General features: G+C 36.5%; 1 protein-coding gene across 5 annotated transcripts; it reads right to left on the bottom strand.

The window, feature by feature from the left end:
* Positions 1–3168: 3168 nt before the first annotated feature.
* On the bottom strand, positions 3169–22019 carry ccdc22 (coiled-coil domain containing 22). 5 transcript variants are annotated; one of them, XR_009826695.1, is made up of 18 exons: positions 21591–22019; positions 21173–21350; positions 19304–19436; positions 16856–16962; positions 16546–16630; positions 15250–15419; positions 14954–15169; positions 14723–14884; positions 10951–11070; positions 10774–10890; positions 10607–10708; positions 8550–8657; positions 7531–7626; positions 6489–6548; positions 6332–6406; positions 3842–3940; positions 3690–3765; positions 3169–3613 (listed from the first exon to the last, which is right to left on the bottom strand). XR_009826695.1 is itself a non-coding variant. In XM_062052433.1 (17 exons), the coding sequence occupies exons 1-17, from the start codon at positions 21638–21640 to the stop codon at positions 3751–3753; spliced, it is 1893 nt and encodes a 630-aa protein (XP_061908417.1). In that variant the 5' UTR covers positions 21641–22019; the 3' UTR covers positions 3169–3750. The 5 variants fall into 5 exon arrangements, 3 of the variants coding, with proteins under 3 accessions (XP_061908417.1, XP_061908416.1, XP_061908415.1); XM_062052433.1 differs by having other exon boundaries at positions 3169–3765; XR_009826694.1 differs by having other exon boundaries at positions 3169–3459; positions 3614–3940; positions 14723–15169.
* Positions 22020–22751: the final 732 nt, after the last annotated feature.

The raw sequence follows: 22751 nt of genomic DNA, 5'->3' as shown, positions 1-22751 counted from the left end.
TTAGAGTATACATAGTGGTTAGACAAGGTAATAAATATTGAGATTAGAGTATACATAGTGGTTAGACAAGGTAATAAATATTGAGATTAGAGTATACATTGTGGTTAGACAAGGTAATAAATATATAAATATTGAGATTAGAGTAAACATTGTGGTTAGACAAGGTAATAAATATATAAATATTGAGATTAGAGTAAACATTGTGGTTAGACAAGGTAATAAATATATAAATATTGAGATTAGAGTATACATAGTGGTTAGACAAGGTAATAAATATTGAGATTAGAGTATACATAGTGGTTAGACAAGGTAATAAATATATAAATATTGAGATTAGAGTATACATAGTGGTTAGACAAGGTAATAAATATATAAATATTGAGATTAGAGTATACATAGTGGTTAGACAAGGTAATAAATATATAAATATTGAGATTAGAGTATACATAGTGGTTAGACAAGGTAATAAATATATAAATATTGAGATTAGAGTATACATAGTGGTTAGACAAGGTAATAAATATATAAATATTGAGATTAGAGTATACATAGTGGTTAGACAAGGTAATAAATATATAAATATTGAGATTAGAGTATACATAGTGGTTAGACAAGGTAATAAATATATAAATATTGAGATTAGAGTATACATAGTGGTTAGACAAGGTAATAAATATATAAATATTGAGATTAGAGTATACATAGTGGTTAGACAAGGTAATAAATATATAAATATTGAGATTAGAGTATACATAGTGGTTAGACAAGGTAATAAATATTGAGATTAGAGTATACATAGTGGTTAGACAAGGTAATAAATATTGAGATTAGAGTATACATAGTGGTTAGACAAGGTAATAAATATTGAGATTAGAGTATACATAGTGGTTAGACAAGGTAATAAATATTGAGATTAGAGTATACATAGTGGTTAGACAAGGCAATAAATATTGAGATTAGAGTATACATAGTGGTTAGACAAGGTAATAAATATTGAGATTAGAGTATACATAGTGGTTAGACAAGGTAATAAATATTGAGATTAGAGTATACATAGTGGTTAGACAAGGTAATAAATATTGAGATTAGAGTATACATTGTGGTTAGACAAGGTAATAAATATATAAATATTGAGATTAGAGTAAACATTGTGGTTAGACAAGGTAATAAATATATAAATATTGAGATTAGAGTAAACATTGTGGTTAGACAAGGTAATAAATATATAAATATTGAGATTAGAGTATACATAGTGGTTAGACAAGGTAATAAATATATAAATATTGAGATTAGAGTATACATAGTGGTTAGACAAGGTAATAAATATTGAGATTAGAGTATACATAGTGGTTAGACAAGGTAATAAATATATAAATATTGAGATTAGAGTATACATAGTGGTTAGACAAGGTAATAAATATATAAATATTGAGATTAGAGTATACATAGTGGTTAGACAAGGTAATAAATATATAAATATTGAGATTAGAGTATACATAGTGGTTAGACAAGGTAATAAATATTGAGATTAGAGTATAGTGGTTAGACAAGGTAATAAATATATAAATATTGAAATTAGAGTATACATAGTGGTTAGACAAGGTAATAAATATTGAGATTAGAGTATACATAGTGGTTAGACAAGGTAATAAATATATAAATATTGAGATTAGAGTATACATAGTGGTTAGACAAGGTAATAAATATATAAATATTGAGATTAGAGTATACATAGTGGTTAGACAAGGTAATAAATATATAAATATTGAGATTAGAGTATACATAGTGGTTAGACAAGGTAATAAATATTGAGATTAGAGTATACATAGTGGTTAGACAAGGTAATAAATATATAAATATTGAGATTAGAGTATACATAGTGGTTAGACAAGGTAATAAATATTGAGATTAGAGTATACATAGTGGTTAGACAAGGTAATAAATATATAAATATTGAGATTAGAGTATACATAGTGGTTAGAAAAGGTAATAAATATATAAATATTGAGATTAGAGTATACATAGTGGTTAGACAAGGTAATAAATATTGAGATTAGAGTATACATAGTGGTTAGACAAGGTAATAAATATTGAGATTAGAGTATACATAGTGGTTAGACAAGGTAATAAATATTGAGATTAGAGTATACATAGTGGTTAGACAAGGTAATAAATATTGACATTAGAGTATACATAGTGGTTAGACAAGGTAATACATATTGAGATTAGAGTATACATAGTGGTTAGACAAGGTAATAAATATTGAGATTAGAGTATACATAGTGGTTAGACAAGGTAATAAATATTGAGATTAGAGTATACATAGTGGTTAGACAAGGTAATAAATATTGAGATTAGAGTATACATTGTGGTTAGACAAGGTAATAAATATATAAATATTGAGATTAGAGTAAACATTGTGGTTAGACAAGGTAATAAATATATAAATATTGAGATTAGAGTAAACATTGTGGTTAGACAAGGTAATAAATATATAAATATTGAGATTAGAGTAAACATTGTGGTTAGACAAGGTAATAAATATATAAATATTGAGATTAGAGTAAACATTGTGGTTAGACAAGGTAATAAATATATAAATATTGAGATTAGAGTAAACATTGTGGTTAGACAAGGTAATAAATATTGAGATTAAAGTATACATAGTGGTTAGACAAAGTAATAAATATTGAGATTAGAGTATACATAGTGGTTAGACAAGGTAATAAATATATAAATATTGAGATTAGAGTAAACATTGTGGTTAGACAAGGTAATAAATATATAAATATTGAGATTAGAGTAAACATTGTGGTTAGACAAGGTAATAAATATATAAATATTGAGATTAGAGTAAACATTGTGGTTAGACAAGGTAATAAATATATAAATATTGAGATTAGAGTAAACATAGTGGTTAGACAAGGTAATAAATATATAAATATTGAGATTAGAGTAAACATTGTGGTTAGACAAGGTAATAAATATATAAATATTGAGATTAGAGTAAACATAGTGGTTAGACAAGGTAATAAATATATAAATATTGAGATTAGAGTAAACATTGTGGTTAGACAAGGTAATACATATATAAATATTGAGATTAGAGTATACATAGTGGTTAGACAAGGTAATAAAGTCATCAATAGTTAATAGTTTAATAACAGATCAAGTCTCCTACATTGACTTTAATGTACCGAGTGGCTCAACAGGAAAATGCTGCTTGGTTGAAACAAGAATGGACTAAACATTTCAAAAATGCTTTCAACTATGATGCAGATGGTGTTGAAGGAATAAGGCGGGTGGGGCAGCACCATCTGCTGCATCATTCAGGATATAAATACAATCAACATGGGGATACAAAAGGCTTGTTCCATGGTACAAATATTGCAAAGAAAAGGGGCACCAATGGTGGTGTTAACCAGCTACTTCCTGGTGATGGAGTCAAGCCTCTCTAACCTTGCAAACAAAAGGGTGGTGGCGTTAACCAACTACCACCACCCATTTCCTGGTGATGGGAGTCAAGCCTCTCTAACCTTGCAAACAAAAGGGTGGTGGCGTTAACCAACTACCACCACCCATTTCCTGGTGATGGGAGTCAAGCGTCTCTGACCTTGCAAACAAAAGGGTGGTGGTGTTAACCAACTACCACCCCCTATTTCCTTTTGATGGAGTCAAGCCTCTCTAACCTTGCAAACAAAAGGGTGGTGGCGTTAACCAACTACCACCACCCATTTCCTGGTGATGGAGTCAAGCGTCTCTGACCTTGCAAACAAAAGGGTGGTGGTGTTAACCAACTAGCACCACCCATTTCCTGGTGATGGAGTCAAGCGTCTCTGACCTTGGCAGCAAGTGCAGAGTTCTCCTGTCTGATGGCCTTGTAGTCTTCCACAATCCTCTCCAGGTTAGCCACAGTTTTGTTACTATTCTCTGTCTCAATCTGTTGGTGACAGAAATACAAGACTTCATTGTGAGTCTAAAAGACTCAGATGAAAGCTTTCATCTCCACTGTAAAAAAAAGCCTATGAATATTTGAACCTATCACACTTCCTTGTGATCTAGATCTGCGGTTCTTCAACCTTTTTGACCAAAGGGCCAAACATTTCCAGGACAGAGAGGCCCACTCAAATATTATGTGTTTCTTACACTTTATCAAGCATTTATTTTCCTTATCTTTGCACCCACATTTTAAGAGCTTGTAGTTAAAGTCCTACTGAAAGCCACTACTACCTACCACACAGTCTGATAGTTTATATATCTATGATGACATCTTAACATTGCAACACATGCCAATACGGCCGGGTTAACTTTTAAAGTGACATTTTAAATTTCCCGCCACACTTCCAGTTGAAAAACTCCTTTGGATATGATTTATGCGCGTGACGTCACAAAATCCACGGAAGTGGTTGGACCCCATCGACCCGATACAAAAACCTCTTGTTTTCTTCGACAAAATTCCACAGTATTCTGGACATCTGTGTTGGTGAATCTTTTGCAATTTGTTTAATGAACAATGGAGGCTGCAAAGAAGAACGTTGTAGGTGGGATCGATCGGTGTCTTAGCGGCTAAGTACAATACTTACAGCAACACAACAAGGACTACTTACTACGCCTAGCCGATGCTTGCCGCCAAACCCACGGATGAAGTCCTTCGTCGCGCCGTCGATCGCTGGAACGCAGGTGAGCACGGGTGTTGATGGGAAGATGAGGGCTGGCTGGCGTAGGTGGAGCGCTAATGTTTTTATCATAGTTCTGTGAGGTCCGGTTGCTAAGTTGCTAAATTAGCCTTAGCGTCGTTAGCAACAGCATTGTTAAGCCTTATCAGGCTGAGAATTATTAACCGTGTAGTTACATGTACATGGTTTAATAGTATTGTTGATCTTCTGTCTATCCTTCCAGTCAGGGGTTTATTTATTTTGTTTCTATCTTCATTTGAGAACGATGCTATCACGTTAGCTCAGTAGCTAAGTGTGTCACCGATGTATTGTCGTGGAGATAAAAGTCACTTTAAATGTCCATTTTCGCGTGCTCGACTCTCATTTTCAAGAGGATATAGTATCCCAGGTGGTTTAAAATACAAATCCGTGATCCACAATAGAAAAAGGAGAGAGTGTGGAATCCAATGAGCCAGCTTGTACCTAAGTTACGGTCAGAGTGAAAAAAGATACGTCCATCACTGTCTCTCAAGTCCTTCACTGTAACGTTCCTCATCTACGAATCTTTCATCCTCGCTCAAATTAATGGGGTAATCATCACTTTCTTGGTCCGAATCTCTCTCGCTCCATTGTAAACAACGGGGAATTGTGAGGAATACTAGCTCCTGGGGCATGGTCGGGGGCGTGGTTGGGGCGTGGCTAAGGGCATGGTTAAGAGGAGAGTATATTTACAGCTAGAATTCACCGAATCAAGTATTTCATATATATATATATATATAATATATATATGTATGAAATACTTGACTTTCAGTGAATTCTAGCTATATATATATTTTTTATTTTATTTTATTATACATATAAATAAAAGACATACTTGAATTTTAGTGTTCTGCAGGCTATCCAGTAGGTGGCAGTATTGTCCTGTTTAAGAGTGTCACAACATTGCTGTTTACGGCAGACGAACTGCTTTACGGTAGACTAAACGTGACGTGTGTTGTTGTGTGTTGTTACCGCGCTGGGAGGACGTTAATGAAACTGCCTAACAATAAACCCACATAAGAAAGCAAGAACTCTCTCTCCTTGTTGTGCACTCTACTCTCTAAAAGCCGTAGATGTTATGACGTCATTGGGCAGGCAAGCTGCTGGGAAAGCGGACGTGAGAACGGCTGTCCCCACTCAGGTCCGCATTGAGCTGGAGGGGGCGTGGCCTCCAGCTCCGGCTGAATACCGGGAGTTTGTCGGGAGAAGGGAGGTTGTCGGGAGAGGCGCTGAATATCGGGATTCTCCCGCTAAAAACGGGAGGGTTGGCAAGTATGCACTAAGGTCATACATTTTGTGCTTAAAAACTTCTCTCTGGAGACTTCTTCTGTTTGTTTGATATTGTCATTACTGCCACAAGTGGTGGAAACGTGTATTACAACCGAGTACGGACCAGAGCTGAGAAACAGATCTTTTATAGAGGCCCTCTAGGGGGCGCTTGTGGCCCAACAATGTATTAAGAAACATGATCTAGGGGTCTCTCAAGTGTTCAGCAGGAGTATCCAACATTGTTACAACATTTAGAATTCATAAAAGACGAAAATCATCATAGGTCTTCGTTACAAAAAGACAACTCCATGTACCTTTTTTTTTTTGTTTGTGACAAATATCTAAGGCAACTGGACGGCAAATGCTACCTGCTCTTCTAGATCTCTTATCTCCCTCAGGATGGTACCCGTGTCCTCGATGGTTTGGATCAACTGACTGCAGTTCTACACGAGAGAGAGGGAGAGAAGGTGAGATACAACATTGCCAATGGAAATCACTCGAATTCAGGGAAATGGCTGACTGTACTTCGTGCAGAGCGGCCAGGTACTTGTAGGACTTGCGCACCGACTCATCTTTTTTGGCGTCCTGTCGGTGATGACAAACATAAGATGTTGAATTTTCTCCATACATACAAACGAGAAAAACCACCGCTTAAGTGTTTTCATCTAAGGACGTGACAATCGACTTTCATGTAAAAATATGTGATTAGCCAACTGCCATCAGAAAAAGCCACCCCCTCTGGCTGATATTTGATCTATTGTTGGTGCTGCACACAGTGAATATACACAGTGTGGAGCCACTTCCATAAATGAATAATATTTACCTCCACGGCTGCAAATAAACTACATGTTTACAAGTAGGCATGCTAATCGCTAAACTAGCTGCTAAGCTAGCTTGAAACAACCAAAAATACCACAGAAGAAATAAGTGCTTAGTAAAGCTTAAGAAGTGTAGCTGGGAGCAAAAATTGATTATTGACTATTTTATTGATTATGGGACAAGCAGTAGAAAATGGATGGATGGTACTTTTTCGTCACTTAATGTTTGTCTTTGGTACACTAATGTGTATATTATAGGCCTGTGGTTCTTTGTTTTATTTTTGCAAAAATATATATCTATTTTTATATTTCTCTTTTTATCTTTGGTATGAACATTATTAAGTAAACTCGAAGTTATTGGGGTTTTTTTGTTCTTTGTTGTTGCTATTTTAATCATTTGTTTTGTGATTGTGTGATGTATTTTGCCTGGACCCCAGGAAGAATAATCTCCACTGCGGTGTAAACTAATGGGGATCCTTAATAAACTAAGCTAAACTAAAATGAGCAGATATTACCAGGAAAGGAACAAAAAGATAAAAGTATAATGTCTGTTGCTGTGAATAGCGTACTCCAAGTCAGTTATTGTGTACTATTGACTATGTTTGGACCAAACAATTGTATGTAATAAAAGAAGATGAACTTTACGGAGTGGAATACCCCGAGTCTTAAAACTCTCTTCTACCCTGCGGAAACACGGCAGTTCTGTCACTGAAAGATGTTCACAAAAGCCACTTCATGTAAACAAAGACCTTAAAGACAAGCTCATCGGTCACAGCAAAAGTCCTGTCCAGTTTTCCTGTCAGACTGTTGATCTCTTTTTGCAATTCCTTTGTGTCGCACAAAATCTGTTAAAACAAAACAAAACAAAAATGTTGTTAAACATTCCTAGACTAGCTCCTGCTGAAGGTTCTGTGAGGGAACTGACTGGCTTTGGGAGCTTTTTGTAATCCCTACATAACTCACGTTAGCCATTAGCGCGCTAGCTGCTTATCCTAGAAACGTGCAGTTGAATTGACCAAAGTGTGATAATCCATCATGGTTTCACAATAATTACAATTATTAACCATCAGGAATTTGTCCTTACATCCCTATCCCATCTTGACTAGGGATGTAACAATAAACGGTGATTAATAACTGCACTTTGATAAACTCAAGGACTGAATGGCGCCAGATCGCTAGCTTAAATGCTAACAAAAAATCAAGAGACATTAACGTCTTTCCCCATTATGAAACGACTTACTCAAATCAAAATTTCTATAAAGACATTGAGCATGGAAGATGTTTAATTGTGTACATGGAACCTACAAGCTGTGCTCTATTAGAACAAAGTCATCCTTCTATACTCAGGAATACGAGGTGTTCAAGGACCTCTGAACAGAGTAGGATGCCACAACGCCTGACAGAAATAATAACAAATGTTATTTGTTACGCACTTGTCATTTAATTAAATCTTAAAGTACAAACCAATAATTAAAACGGTGAAGCATAAGAAACACAAAACATGCCAAATAGTGGCTTTTCTAAGTGTGTCTATTTGTTTGACTTATTTCAAAAAATAACTTCTTCAAAAGATTTCAGTGTGTGTATAACACATTCAACAATAACAATAATAAGCGTGCTGTACTTTCATATTGTTACATCCCTAATCTTGACTCTTAAAGCCCCACTTTGAATGTTGCAGTCACACCACTTTAACTTCACTTTCTTTCTCTTCAGAGACTTTCCTTTGTTGAAGCATATTCACTATCAGAACTTTTTCAAATGATACCTTGGTGATTTCCTCCTTCTGTTTCTTGATGTTGCTCACAATCTCCAGAATCCTCTGGGTGTATGCCGCCCGGGAAACGTCCTTGGGAAGATTCTCTAACTGCGATACCTTGGTTGTAGGACAAAAGGACTCAATGTTAACATATACGAAGAAATGAGGACACCCCTGAAAACACATAGTGTCACATACTGCCTTGCCTGCGTCATATTACAAATATACCACATGATGGCGCTGTTGTTTCACCTCAAGTTGCATTGACTTCAGGCAATGGAAAGTAAAAATAATACAACTTGTAAAATAGTGAGAACCATAAGTAGAGATAAAGGATAAAATAAAAGACATATGAAGATTTAATAAATACATAAATAAAAAGATAATAAAATAAATATACAGTAAATATGTAATAAATAAATAGAACTAAATAAAATCTTGCATAACTAATTAGATAAATAAAATAATTAATATTACATAAAAGCCAAATCAAAAAGGTGGGTCTTAAAAACATGAACGTTAAAGAACTATCTTGACACGTACAGATAAACAAAATATACATTACATTGGGGGGGCGTGAAGATAAATGATGTCCCCTATAGGGGGCGTAACAGAAAATAATTAACCAAAATTAGACTTAGACTTGACTTAGACTTCCTTTTTATTGTCATTCAAATTTGAACTTTACAGCACAGATAAGAACGACATTTCGTTACATAAGCTCATGGTAGTGCAGGATAAAAAAAGCAAAAAGGTGCATGTATAAATAAATAAATAAATATAAATAATATATAAATACAGTGTTTCCCACACGTTCATTTATTTGTGGCGGCCCGCCACGAAAGAATTACGTCCGCCACAAATAAAATAAATAAATAAATAAATTTAAAAAAAAAAAATTTAATTTATTAATTTTTTTTGTCCTGTCCAGCTTCTCAGGCAAATCATATAGTTGATGTAGATGATCATATAGGCTGTTCACATTTACTTTACAAAAGAGAAGTGTAGGATACTTCTCTTGTTGCCTTATTTGTATTTGACCACTACTGTTTTCTGTTTATTTGTTACTGACTGTGGCAGGACACCTCTGCCTCTGTTTCACTTTATGTTGCTGGTAAATAATATGGTTGTAGTAGTAGGCTAAAGTTAAATTATTTAGTATGCACTAATTAAAGGGGCAGAGCTTTAAGAGACATTTTAACTTTTATATTTTATAAGATATATTTTTTGTAAGAACCACAATTAATAAATATATTTCAGTGAATAACTTATTGTTCAAATCTGTATATAAATATGTACATAAAGTGTTGTAATTATATTGTAAAATGGATGGATGGATGGATGGATGGACATTTAAAACAAAACTGTTATTATTAATTAGTAAGTACACATTTTTTGAGCCTTTTTAGAGAAAATCATATCATTGTAGTAAATTATGCAAATTGCTCAATGATGTCATGGTGATCACGCCCATAGCCACGCCCATGGCCACGCCCCCACCGCCACAGGTATCTTGGCAGTTTATGGGAAACACTGAAATATATATATAAAATAAATAAATATATATAAATATATATAAATAAATAAATAGATTACTGTACAGATAAATATATTGCACTTTTTCCACATGCGTCCACGTTTATGGATGTATGTTATATTGTCTTTTTTATTCCAGCGAGATAATCCATTTTGGGGGGAGTTGAGGGGATAATTTAATTATGATGCGTTCAAGAGTCGCAGTGCTTCTTAAATAGTAAGGTGTCAGGGGAAAGGGGGCATGAGAAGTAATAGCATCTTTTGTGCTAGTAAAGAACTATCTTGGCACGTACAGATAAACAAAATATACATTACATTTGGGAGGGGGCGGGAAAAAGAATCTGTCCCCTATAGGGGGCGTAACAAAAAAGAATTAAGAACCAAAATGCAGTGCTTCTTAAATAGTCCACAGAAGTACCACAGATTGGTTAAGCAAAACGTTTGTAATTAAGTGACTCATCCAATTTCAAAAGTGTGATTCATTTGATTTTAAAAATGTATTGTTTGACAGCACTTGTGATTTTTTTTACCAACTGTTTGTATATTTCCTCCTTCTGCTTGGCCTCTTCTGTTGACACTCGGATTTTGTCGTGCAACACCTTGATTTCAGACAGCTTCCTGGAAGACTCCATCTGAGAAAAATGCAGATGAATTATACACATGACCGAAACCTGAACATGTGATGAATCCTATTTACATCCTGATGACTGCAGATCTCCTTGAGTCTGCGGTGTTGGTCAATGAGCGGAGCGCGGTGTTTCTCCCACTGAGAAGCCAGGCTGACCACCCGCTTGGCGCTGGCCTCCACGAGACCCTGTACACAAACCCAGACGTGACTGGACGCTCTGTTACATTTGAAGAAGTAACAACCCACCTGAAGCTTCAATAGGTTGTTCTCAGCATCTGGCAACAAGTCAATGGATTTCTTCTTCACCTGTATCTTCTCCTCCTCTTCACGGTTTTGCAGCTCTCGCTGCTTCATCTCATCAAGTACCTTCACAGAAGAGCAGCAGGTAACGTCAAACACTCCGATGCCCAAGTAAAAGATTATTATCTCATTAAAATACAGATCTGATACCAAATATCTGTCTAATATCAGCAAATATTGACGATATCTCCAATATAAACGTCAATACAAGCAGTCCTGCGGCGTCTTTACTTGTGCAAACACCTAAATGTCCCCCAATAAACACACAAAAATGGTAATTTCTTCTAGTTTAGTCATTTACAAAAGGTAAACATGGTGGGCTATAGGCTACTAAGAGCTAGCAGCTCCACAACAGCTAAGCACACGATAGCACACTAGCTAACCATGTGTAATTGAACAATGTTGCAGTGTAAAACAGCACGTTTGTTCATAAACACCTGTTCAACATTTTACAATAGCATATTAATTACACCTATAGCGCCTCCAAGGCAGATGCACATTAGAAAGTATCCAGTAACAAACGTGTCCGCAGCATTGAACTACTTCATGAGAGTCATTTGCTTAACCTAATGCAGTGTTTACTTAACCTTAAGGACGGGGCCCTTTGTTAGATATTCGTTTCTCAGCTGTGGTCCGTATATGCTGCAGCGGTACTCAGTTGTAATACACTTTTCCACCACTTGTGGCAGTAATGACAATATCAAAACAAACAAAAGAAGTCTGAAGCTAAAGTCTTAGAGAAGATTCTTAAAGGGTAACTGCACTTTTTTTTGGAATTTTGCATATCGTGCACAATCATGAAGGACATGACGGACGGATTTTTTTTTTATGCATTCAAAATATCAAATACATTTGAACAAAATCTATTTATTTATATCTGCACCTTATTGCTTTTTTATCCTGCACTACCATGAGCTAATGCAACAAAATGTCGTTCTTATCTGTACTGTAAAGTTCAAATTTGAATGACAATAAAAAGGAAGTCTAAGTCTAAGTCTAAAAGTCCACTTACAATGGGGCCTATGGAAGCCGCTCTATTCTGCCCATAAATCACTTTAAAAAAACATGCAAACACCTCCATTAAGGTTTTATATACATGATGTAAGTATATATGTCATGCAGTAATATTCATAATAACATGTAATATATACATGATGTAAGTATATGTCATGTAGTAACATTCATAATAACATGTAATATATACATGATGTAAGTATATATGTCATGTAGTAACATTCATAATAACATGTAATATATACATGATGTAAGTATATATGTCATGTAGTAACATTCACAATAACATGTAATATATACATGATGTAAGTATATATGTCATGTAGTAACATTCATAATAACATGTAATATATACATGATGTAAGTATATATGTCATGTAGTAACATTCATAATAACATGTCATATATACATGATGTAAGTATATATGTCATGTAGTAACATTCACAATAACATGTAATATATACATGATGTAAGTATATATGTCATGTAGTAACATTCACAATAACATGTAATATATACATGATGTAAGTATATATGTCATGTAGTAACATTCACAATAACATGTCATATATACATGATGTAAGTATATATGTCATGTAGTAACATTCACAATAACATGTAATATATACATGATGTAAGTATATATGTCATGTAGTAACATTCATAATAACATGTAATATATACATGATGTAAGTATATATGTCATGTAGTAACATTCATAATAACATGTAATATATACATGATGTAAGTATATATGTCATGTAGTAACATTCATAATAACATGTAATATATACATGATGTAAGTATATATGTCATGTAGTAACATTCATAATAACATGTAATATATACATGATGTAAGTATATATGTCATGTAGTAACATTCATAATAACATGTCATATATACATGATGTAAGTATATATGTCATGTAGTAATATTCATAATAACATGTCATATATACATGATGTAAGTATATATGTCATGTAGTAACATTCATAATAACATGTAATATATACATGATGTAAGTATATATGTCATGTAGTAACATTCATAATAACATGTAATATGTACATGATGTAAGTATATATGTCATGTAGTAACATTCATAATAACATGTAATATATACATGATTTAAGTATATATGTCATGTAGTAACATTTATAATAACATTTAATACATGCGTATTTTAATCATTGTAAGCATATGCGGCGTATTAATTTAAAAAAACGCATCATGACGCTTCTTTAGTTTTTTCAACAACATCACTGATTATTACTCACTGGAGACTGTATGAGAGCCAATAAACATAATAAAACATCACTTACTGTACAAGGTCTGCTGTCATTAGGATGCCGACTGATAGAATCTTATTATATTTCTATTTAAATGAAGAATGTCTCATATAATCCTGACAAAGAAAAGGGGGGTGGAACCAAGCATCTTTTTGTGTCGTTCTTGCCATTACCAGGTCTAAATGGGCTGTCAAAGTGTACCAACTTGTCGGAATACGTCTTCATCCTTCTACTATCCAGGTGAGAAGCATGATTCATGATCTACAATAAACTTTCAGGGAGTAGGGAAGCGAGGAAAGAGCGGACTACTCGATCATGTCAACATCGGCACACAAGCTTGTGGTCACAGCGCAGCTATAAATAGTTGGTCTGCGTTAGCGCTTATAATAACAATATCACTAATACTTGGTTAATATTCAGGTCACCAAATGTAAATGGAGTATTGTTGGCGCTTTTTGGATGGTTTTAATGGGTTTTATGGGCGGAAAAGAGGACCTTGCATTGGTGCCACTGTAAGCAGACTTTTATTTAAATGTATTTAAGAGTAAGAATGCATTTTTAAAAATCCATCCGTCGTCATGTCTTGTGAAAAATAGACAACATTCCCCAAAAAAGTGCAGTTCCTCTTTAAGCATAACAATAATGACTAAAGTGGTGAGGCTGTGCTTTCATTTGGACTTTAATCTTAATTACATTTATTTATTATCAATTCTGTTAGAATTTACTTTAACACTGCGTGGTAGTATGTACATTTACTTTTCATCAGTTTTTGAGTCCCTTTTTTGCAATATATTTGATTAGTAGTGATTTTTGTAATCAGCCTGACCTAAGCCTTGATAATAATCTATCTGATTATTATTATGGTTTCATATCATTTGACAAGGTTTATCCTATGAAAATGTAAGTAGGTTAGATACAATGATTGAATACCCTAAAATCAAGAGTAATATTACTAATTCAGTTAATGATTGAGTGGGTCCGGGCGCCTCTGTAGTGGAAAAGTTGGGTCCTGAGGTCAAAAAGGTTAAGAAACCCCTGATTTAAATGACTAAAATACGACTAAAACTAAAAGATTTTCTTCAAAAGACTATGACCAAAACAAAATACAAAATGCTGTCAAAATTAACACTGATAAAATGCTAGCATAAAACCAAATAAAATACTATTTGAGTATGGATTTAAATCCACAATCATTTCACTTGATCGAGACATTTCTTACATTCCACACTACAAAATAATACAAGGAAGAGCTATGACTTGCGCTGACATTAAATAGACAAGTTTTTCAAAAATAAACAAGCATGACAAAGTAATAGTGTCTGTTTAGAGAGCGGTAATAAACAACAGGCTGGATGATGATGTCATTACAATAGATACAGGGGTCTTGACGAGATTCTATTTAGGGTGTGTTACCTGGGCATTTGTGACTCTCATGTGCTTCATGTCCGTGGTTAGCTGGTCTACGTCGCTGCACAGTTGCTGAAACTGATGCTGCAGTGATGCCAGCTCCTCCTGCTGACTTTGATGCTTATCAACATCCGTCTGCCGCACAGCGGACGGCGCCGTGTCTACTTCCTGTTCACACACAAACACACATTTGTGATGAATGGAGTGCAGACACATTAGCTGTGAATCGTTATGCACCTGTGTGAAAGTGAACTTCTGGGAGTGGGAAAAGTGAGAGCCCTTTGTCAGGATGTGGTCCGAGGAGGCGGAGCCTTTGAAGGCTTGCAGGATGTCAGACAAATCCGAGGTAGAGCCAAGGGCTCCAAAGGCACTTTCCGCAGAGGGAAGGGCAGCAGAGCGCAACTGCTCCTCGATACGTTTACGCAGTCGAGTCCGTTTTCGGGCCCTGTAGTCCTGTGCAAAATAATTCAATATTTACAAGGGAAAAGAGAATTGAGAAAATAAAAGCATGTTTACAGTATGAGTGCATGTACCTGTGGAGTAAGACGTGACAGCAGTCCCTGACTGTTCCACTCATTGTCCCACTCCTGCGCCGCACTGAGCTCAGCGGTGTGCTGCTCCAGTATGGACGCCACCACAGATGCATTATGGGAGAGCTGAGCGGTGACCGGTGGGAGGAACTCTCTCTGGTAGTCCTGGATCTCTGAAATCATGGCACACATTTCAGTTCCACTGCCTGTCTTCCAGCGTAAACTAGGGCTGTGAATCTTTGGGCACCACACGATTCCATTCGGTTCTTGGGGTTAACGATTCGACTCAGAATCGATTCCATTTCATCCAATTCTCAATTCAAAATAATTACTTTTCTATAAACATTGGGAGCCAGTTTTATGATTACAGTAGAGAATGGATACATATGGCCCCATTCCTGGGTGGAATAGGGGGCAGGGGATCATTTTGCAATGCAGTCTGCTGAAAATGATGGTAAGCGCTACTCTACATAGCAACTGATGCTGTAGTCAGAGTTGGAATCATCATCATTTCTTTTTATTCCTTTCATGAAAATGCATATATACAAGCCATATACAGTTGACACTTTTGTTTCTTAACCATTTCCATGATTAGAAAGGAGCAGATGGAAGAATAATATTCTTATATTTATCTGCACCCTTTTTAACACAAATTATTTTAGATGACTTTATCACTGTTCCCTCCACCAACACCCGAACTCTAACATACTTTTAATTTTCGTTTAAGCATTTTCAAAATGACACGTCCAATCAAAATCAAAAATCAGTTTGATATAATTCCAGTTGTCTCTTTTTGTAACTCTTTTTCAATTCAATTGCCACAAATGACCATGCAATTTGAGCGTATCACTGCTACTCTGCACCATACTCAAGCAAAACAAGTCTGATGCCAGCCAAGGATGTTCAAATAATATCTGAAGGACGGACATGTATCCATGAAAATATAGAAAAGCTGCTGATGGTGTGTTTGACAGAAAAGCACCTGGAAGGCAATACCGCAGAAGTCCACTCTCCAATGTATTACATTACTTTATAAAACTACTGTTTGTACTACGATATATCAGTTACATTTTTAAAGACATGTTACATTTTAAAATTGGGGGCACTAAGCATGTATTAAATAGCTTTCAGTGTTTGTGTATCTTGAGGTAAGAGCTGCACCACAGAACTAATTAAACTCACATCTCCAAATACCATTGTGATTTCTTTCAGAACAGTACAATAACAGCTTTTTCTGAAGGTTCTTGTCAAATATCTATCCTTCCATTTGCAGTTTATTGAGCTGAGAAGTATGCCTACCTTTCTGTGGTTTATTTCCTGGATCTTTGACACAATGGGCCCCACTGAGACGTTGGCTGTGGAAGCTGTACAACACTCCTGAAGTCTACAGAGAGAAAAAGCTCACATGACAATACAAACTTTTCACGCAAGTTCTTCCAGTTCTCCTAATGAAGATAAAGGGTAGACTGTTGTAATGTCATTATGCATGCAATGTACAACATCTGACTTCTTGGAAGCTGAGACAGGCCTCTAAACATGCAGCAGCAAGTTCATCATCCGCTCCCCTTTGAACCACTATCCAAACAAAGTGCACATTTTAAGAGTTTACTTGTGTTTCACCATGCAGTGGCAGCCTGCAGTTTGGAGGAAGCCAGGGGGCAACCAGCTGGGCTTTAATGGCAGAAGCAATGGCTCTCTGAAGGATTGTTGATTTGCCTGCAGGAGGACAAGAATATTTGCAGACTCTTCAAAATGATGAAGGTGTGGATGTGTTGCCAAACCACTGTTGGCGTGAGCATAACCACGTTAGTATTGCATTGCATCATGTGACAGAAACAACAAGCAAACAGAACAAAAGCACCGTAAAGTGTTTCTTAACCATAGAGCCAGGAAAAATATGTTTCTCAGCTGTGGTTTGTATGGGCCACAGCGGTACTCAGTTTCTAACACAGGTGGCGGTGATGACAATATCAAACAAAAACTATGTTTACACTGCAGGCCAAAATGTACATCAAGAACATCAATTTTCTACTGGGCCACCAACATTAGGATTCCTAAATATTGGCTGCAATATGAAGTATTTGACCCTTCCGTTATGGCTGGTTCTGGAGGCAAACTCAACCAAAACAGTATCTATTTAGGGCTCTGGTTCACTCATCAATATTCGCTTTTATGAAAAAATCCCAATGTAAAAATCTCATTTAGTATGTGAGTTCATTTCAAGCGCTATTTTGGCTTGCAGATTATTTCTAGTCTTGCACCCATCACTGCTAATCATGCTTTACCTCCATCTCTAGTTGATAATACTTTCCCTAGGTTTCAAGATTTGCCGACTGACACAGTTGGAAATGTGTTTCTGACACCGCTTGCAACTTTAAAAGTATTTATAACCACATTTTTATTTTACAACCTGAGTATTTAAATTCAAAGTCACTTTCGGGGGTGACTTAGGAGTGACCCTATTTGAGGAGAGCTGGAAGTAGAGTTCATAAGTCTTCTATTTGTGCAACACACAGCCTCATCCAATGCAAGCTAATACATCATACTTATTATGCCAAGGTTCGACGAGCTAAGAATTGTGTGATCGGTGCCAACAGTCTCCAGCTAACTTAATACATGTTTTGGCTCTGCCCATCCCTGTGCAATTATTGGACTGACATTTTTAATACTTTGTCGTTGGTAATTGGCAAAAAGACTGATCCGAATCTTCTAAGTGGACTATTCGGGGTCGCTGCTCTATCTTCTCTCAGCAAATCCAAAAATAATCTGCTGGCAATCACTACTTTGTTAGCTAGAAGACTTATTGTGCTTAACTGGAAGGCTGCAGCGCCTCCTCGCCACACCCGCTGGATCAGAGATATTCTTTATTTCCTTAAATTGGATAAAATTAGGCTGACATTGAATGGTGGTTCTGTAAAATTTCAACAAGTATGGTGTGCTTTCTTAAAATATGTAACGGAGACTTGATTTCCAGTTTAGCCCCGATTGAGACGTGGTTGATTTTTGTATTTCTGCACTATGCCAGTCGGAAGTGCAGCTGTCTGTGGCTTTATATCAATATTTGCCTGTACTTTTTTTGGGGGGGGGTAAGAAAAAAAAAAGAACATTTGATTTGTATTTTATTTCTGGTAACGGTATGTCCAACATTTTCATTAAAACAAATGTTAAAAAAAGGAAAGAAACGGCTGCAAAACCAACTGATAGAAGGGGTGTAAAGGTATTGTAGATATTGCGGTTTCAGAAATATCACAAAAATGCAGTGACGTAAACTTAGTGAGTGTAGTTTTTTTCTGGCGCTTTTGCATTGGCATGTCGAAAAATAAACTACATCTCCCAGAACCCTCTGTGCGGCGCAGGAGCAGAGGGCGGACTGGAAGATGGGGGCATGGAACGCAGTAAAGTGGAGAAAATGAGGAAGCATGCGGGAGAAATTGTTTTATATGGACATTTGCTGAAATTGTCATCAAAGTCAATCCATAACATTTTGAGTTATTCTGCTAACAAACAAACAAACCCTGGCCAAAACCACCTCTTTGCCGGAGGGCTGCGTACGAAAGCGCTAGCTTCGTCTCGAGCGTTTCCAAGGCAACACAAGGCGGGGTCACGGTGCACCGCCACGGAGGTCAGAGCGTGGACTCTGCACACCGCGGGAAATATGAGAAGCTACTTGATAAACCATCACTTGGAAAATATATTTGAAGCAAGCGAAGCTAAACATCAATTTTTGAGGTATTTACATTCTTAAACTTTAAGTTGTCAGACATTTGCTTGAAACAGTGGATGTTTGCGCACTATTCTTTGGACTTAAAAAGTCATGTTTGTAGTAATAAATAGGATTAGAAGACTTGAGCATAATGTTTCTGTTCACTTAAGTGTGTTTCTCCTAAACATTTGTGCCACTTCATTTCACACACTATGGCATTTTTTGGACCAAGTCTTTATTTTTTGGGACAATTCCACAATAAGATCGTACCGCGGCCTAAATACTTTGATAAAAAGAGAGTATTGTACGGTTGCATCCCTAGCCTACATTAGAAAGTGCTTGATGGGAGATTACCTGTTGGCTGGTCAGAGGCCTCTGCACTTTCTCTGGGCAGTTTCTCCACAAGAAACATGAGCAGGGAGCGAATCTCGGTCTCGCTGCTGTAGAGAAAGGTTTGATAGCCTATCTCCCCTTTGTAGCCAATGTCCTGGAAGCAAACACACATGTCAGCGACTTGATATGGACGGCATTTTGGAGGGCGGGATTGGAATTCCCCCTGATTTAAAAATGAGTAAAACTATAACACTATCCTACTGTGATGTTTGTCCCAAGTTGGCTTTAATATACCGTATTTTTCGGACTATAAGGCGCACTTAAAATCTCTTTATTTTCGCAAAACTTGACAGTGCGCCTAATTAGGGCTGTGAATCTTTGGGTGTCCCACGATTCGATTCAATATCGATTCTTGGGGTCACGATTCGATTCTAAATCGATTTTTTTCGATTCAACACGATTCTCGATTCAAAAACGATATTTTCCCGACTCAAAAGGATTGTCTATTCATTCAATACATAGATTTCAGCAGGATCTACCCCAGTCTGCTGACATGCAAGCAGAGTAGTAAAAAGCTTTTATAATTGTAAAGGACAATGTTTTATCAACTGATTGCAATAATGCAAATTTGTTTTAACTATTAAATGAACCAAAAATATGACTTATTTTATCTTTGTGCAAATATTGGACACAGTGTGTTGTCAAGCTTATGAGATGTGATGCAAGTGTAAGCCACTGTCACACTATTGTTCTTTTTTATAAATGTCTAATGATAATGTCAATGAGGGATTTTGAATCACTGCTATGTTGAAATTGTAACTAATATTGATACTGTTGTTGATAACATTCATTTTTGTTTCACTACTTTTGGTTTGTTCTGTGTGGTGTTTGTGTCTCCTCTCAATTGCTCTGTTTATTGCACTTCTGAGTGTTGCTGGCTCGGGTTTGCTTTTGGAATTGGATTGCATTGTTATGGTATTGCTGTGTATTGTTTTGTCGGATTGATTCATTTAAAAAAAAACTTTAAAAAATAACCTAAATATTTAAAAATGAGAATCGATTCTGAATCGCACAACGTGAGAATCGCAATTCGAATTCAAATCGATTTTTCCCCACACCCCTACGCCTAATGCAGAGTTTTTCAACCTTTTTTGAGGCAAGGCACATTTTTTTCATAAGAAAATACTGAGGCACACCACCAGCAGAAAACGTTAAAAAATGAAACTCCACCAGGTCGTCGTGCCTTTGGTGTTTTCCTGTGTGTAGTGCTTTAGTTCTTGTCTTGCGCTGTTATTTTGGTGGCCCTTCCTGTTTTGTTGGTGTTTTCCTGTAGCACTTTCATGTCTTCCTTTGAGCGCTATTCCCCGCACCTGCTTTGTGTTAGCAAGCAAGGCTATTTACGTTGTTGCGATCCTTCTTTGTGGGGACATTGTTGATTGTCATGTCCCGTACGGATGTACTTTGTGGACGCCGTAAGTTTTTGCTGTCGTCCAGCATTCTGTCGCTGTTTACTTTGTAGCCAGTTCAGTTTGACTTTCGTTTTGCATAGCCTTTTCCTTTCCCTTTCGTTCATTTTGGGTTTAAGCATTACATACCTTTTTTACCTGCACGCTGCCTCCCGCTGTGGTCAGCATATCGGGATCACAACAAACCATCCTTGTATCACCCGACACATTCTGACTTTTACAAAGCAACGAACTACCTGCTGCCACCTACTGGCATGGAGTATTACATGGTTACCCTGCCCAGTTCTACACAGCACAGACACCAAGCAACGGCACATTATTTGCAGATTATAATTATTGATTTGCAAAAAATATTTTTGGGATAAATTAGGTGAAGTTGCATCATTTCCCACGGCACACTAGTGGTTGAAAAACACTGCCTTACCTGACAGGCCTGTGCCAGGCTCATGCCAACCCTGAAGCGGGCAGACATGCCGGGAGGGAGGGAGGTTGGCAGTGCGCTGCCCAGACCGGGATCGATCACGCGGATACATCTCACCACCGCCTCCACTATCAGCTCACTGGTGAAACTTTTCACCCCCTCAATTTCCTCACTGAGCTCCCTGCAAAAGGCAGAACAAACACATTGGAATATGTTTTTTTTTTATTTTGACTGCAAACTGACATTCTTCAACCCACGTGTTGGATCACATGATTGTCATTTAGTGACAGTCGCAGTTCAGCTGACTGACTTGCAAAGTCAAGTACATTTTGTACCCCAAAAGGGACAAGCGGTAGAAAAATGGATGGATGAGAATAATGATCCCAAAGTGAACAAATGTCATATTAGCCAATATACTTACGTGCCAACTTGTTTTAGGGCGTGAATCAGGATTTTGTCAACTTCCTCCATCGCGGGTGTTTGAATCAACGCGCAGGATTGCAGCAACGCTTATAAAGTTTGCAGTTTGTTGAGCTAGCAGCCAGTTAGCATACGTGTGGCTCTACCATGGTGGTCAATGAGGGCAACGTTCAAACGGTTAGCATTTAGCTACTTGTTAGTTAGCATTAGCTCGTCCCCACTGAATACATTCTATTCTCCGCGTCAAACGAGGCGCATTTTTTTTAATACAAAATAACGCTGACGTGTCTGCCCCGGCTACAAATGGACACAAACTGTTCATTCGACGGGAAAATATGACAACTGAGTGGCTCATTTAGTGTGAACGGGATAACATAATGAAAAAAAAAAAACGGGTTTCTGGGAGTCGAAGTCTTGACGACTCAATGATTAAACGTGCAGAGTGTGATAAAGGACTTCATTTCCCGGCATGCATTTAGACTTTTTGTCATGAGACTAATGACAAAAAAAGTTGCGGAATAGTTCAACGAATTATGGAATCATTAATTTTAGGGATTAAAACATGAATGTCCAACTCATTGGATGTCCGTTTATTACCATAAATTATGTTTTACCTGATGTTTTATTGCATTGCTTGTTTATTTTCATTAATGGAAATTGATCAACAAAAAACAATTGATGTATTTGAATTTCATATTAAAAAGCACAAAATTGTTATTCTTTTTGGTGCCGAAGAGAAAAAACTACATCTGAAAATGGTTTAATTTTCATTTTATATTTCATTTAACAAAACGAAACGGAACAGGTGATAAAATCACTTTTTGTCTCCACTTTCGTGTGATATATGGACAGGGATGTCTGTATATATCAGACCTCTTTGTGCCATTTGTAAAATGTCTGAGTACATTTTAGCCAGCCACAACGCTTTTACTTTGGAAATAAAACTTCCGGTGTCAGAATATGAAAAAGAAAAACATCCGTTTTGGTCTGTTTTCCGTTTCTGATTACAGGGAATTTAAATGTTTGTTATATGAAATATAAAATGTACTCAAACAATTTAGTTTTTGCTCTTCGACACCAACACAGAAAAATGTTGTGTCTTTCCATTCTCTTTTTGAAATGGAATAATGTAGCAAAGAAGACGACCGGAAGGGGGCAGCAA

Source organism: Entelurus aequoreus, linkage group LG07 (genome assembly GCF_033978785.1).
Source record: "Entelurus aequoreus isolate RoL-2023_Sb linkage group LG07, RoL_Eaeq_v1.1, whole genome shotgun sequence".
NCBI classification, from domain to species: Eukaryota; Metazoa; Chordata; class Actinopteri; order Syngnathiformes; family Syngnathidae; genus Entelurus; species Entelurus aequoreus.
This window is presented reverse-complemented; position numbering and strand designations above follow the sequence as displayed.

Excerpts from the sequence above, each read along its gene's own strand:
- ccdc22 (XM_062052431.1), bottom strand. The coding sequence starts at position 21,640 with ATGGAGGAAGTTGACAAAATCCTGATTCACGCCCTAAAACAAGTTGGC. Across the intron at positions 21,351-21,590 it reads GCCCTAAAACAAGTTGGCAC|GGAGCTCAGTGAGGAAATTG; the intron begins GTAAGTATATTG and ends TGCCTTTTGCAG. Across the intron at positions 10,709-10,773 it reads AGATCTGCAGTCATCAGGAT|ATGGAGTCTTCCAGGAAGCT; the intron begins GTAAATAGGATT and ends CATTTTTCTCAG.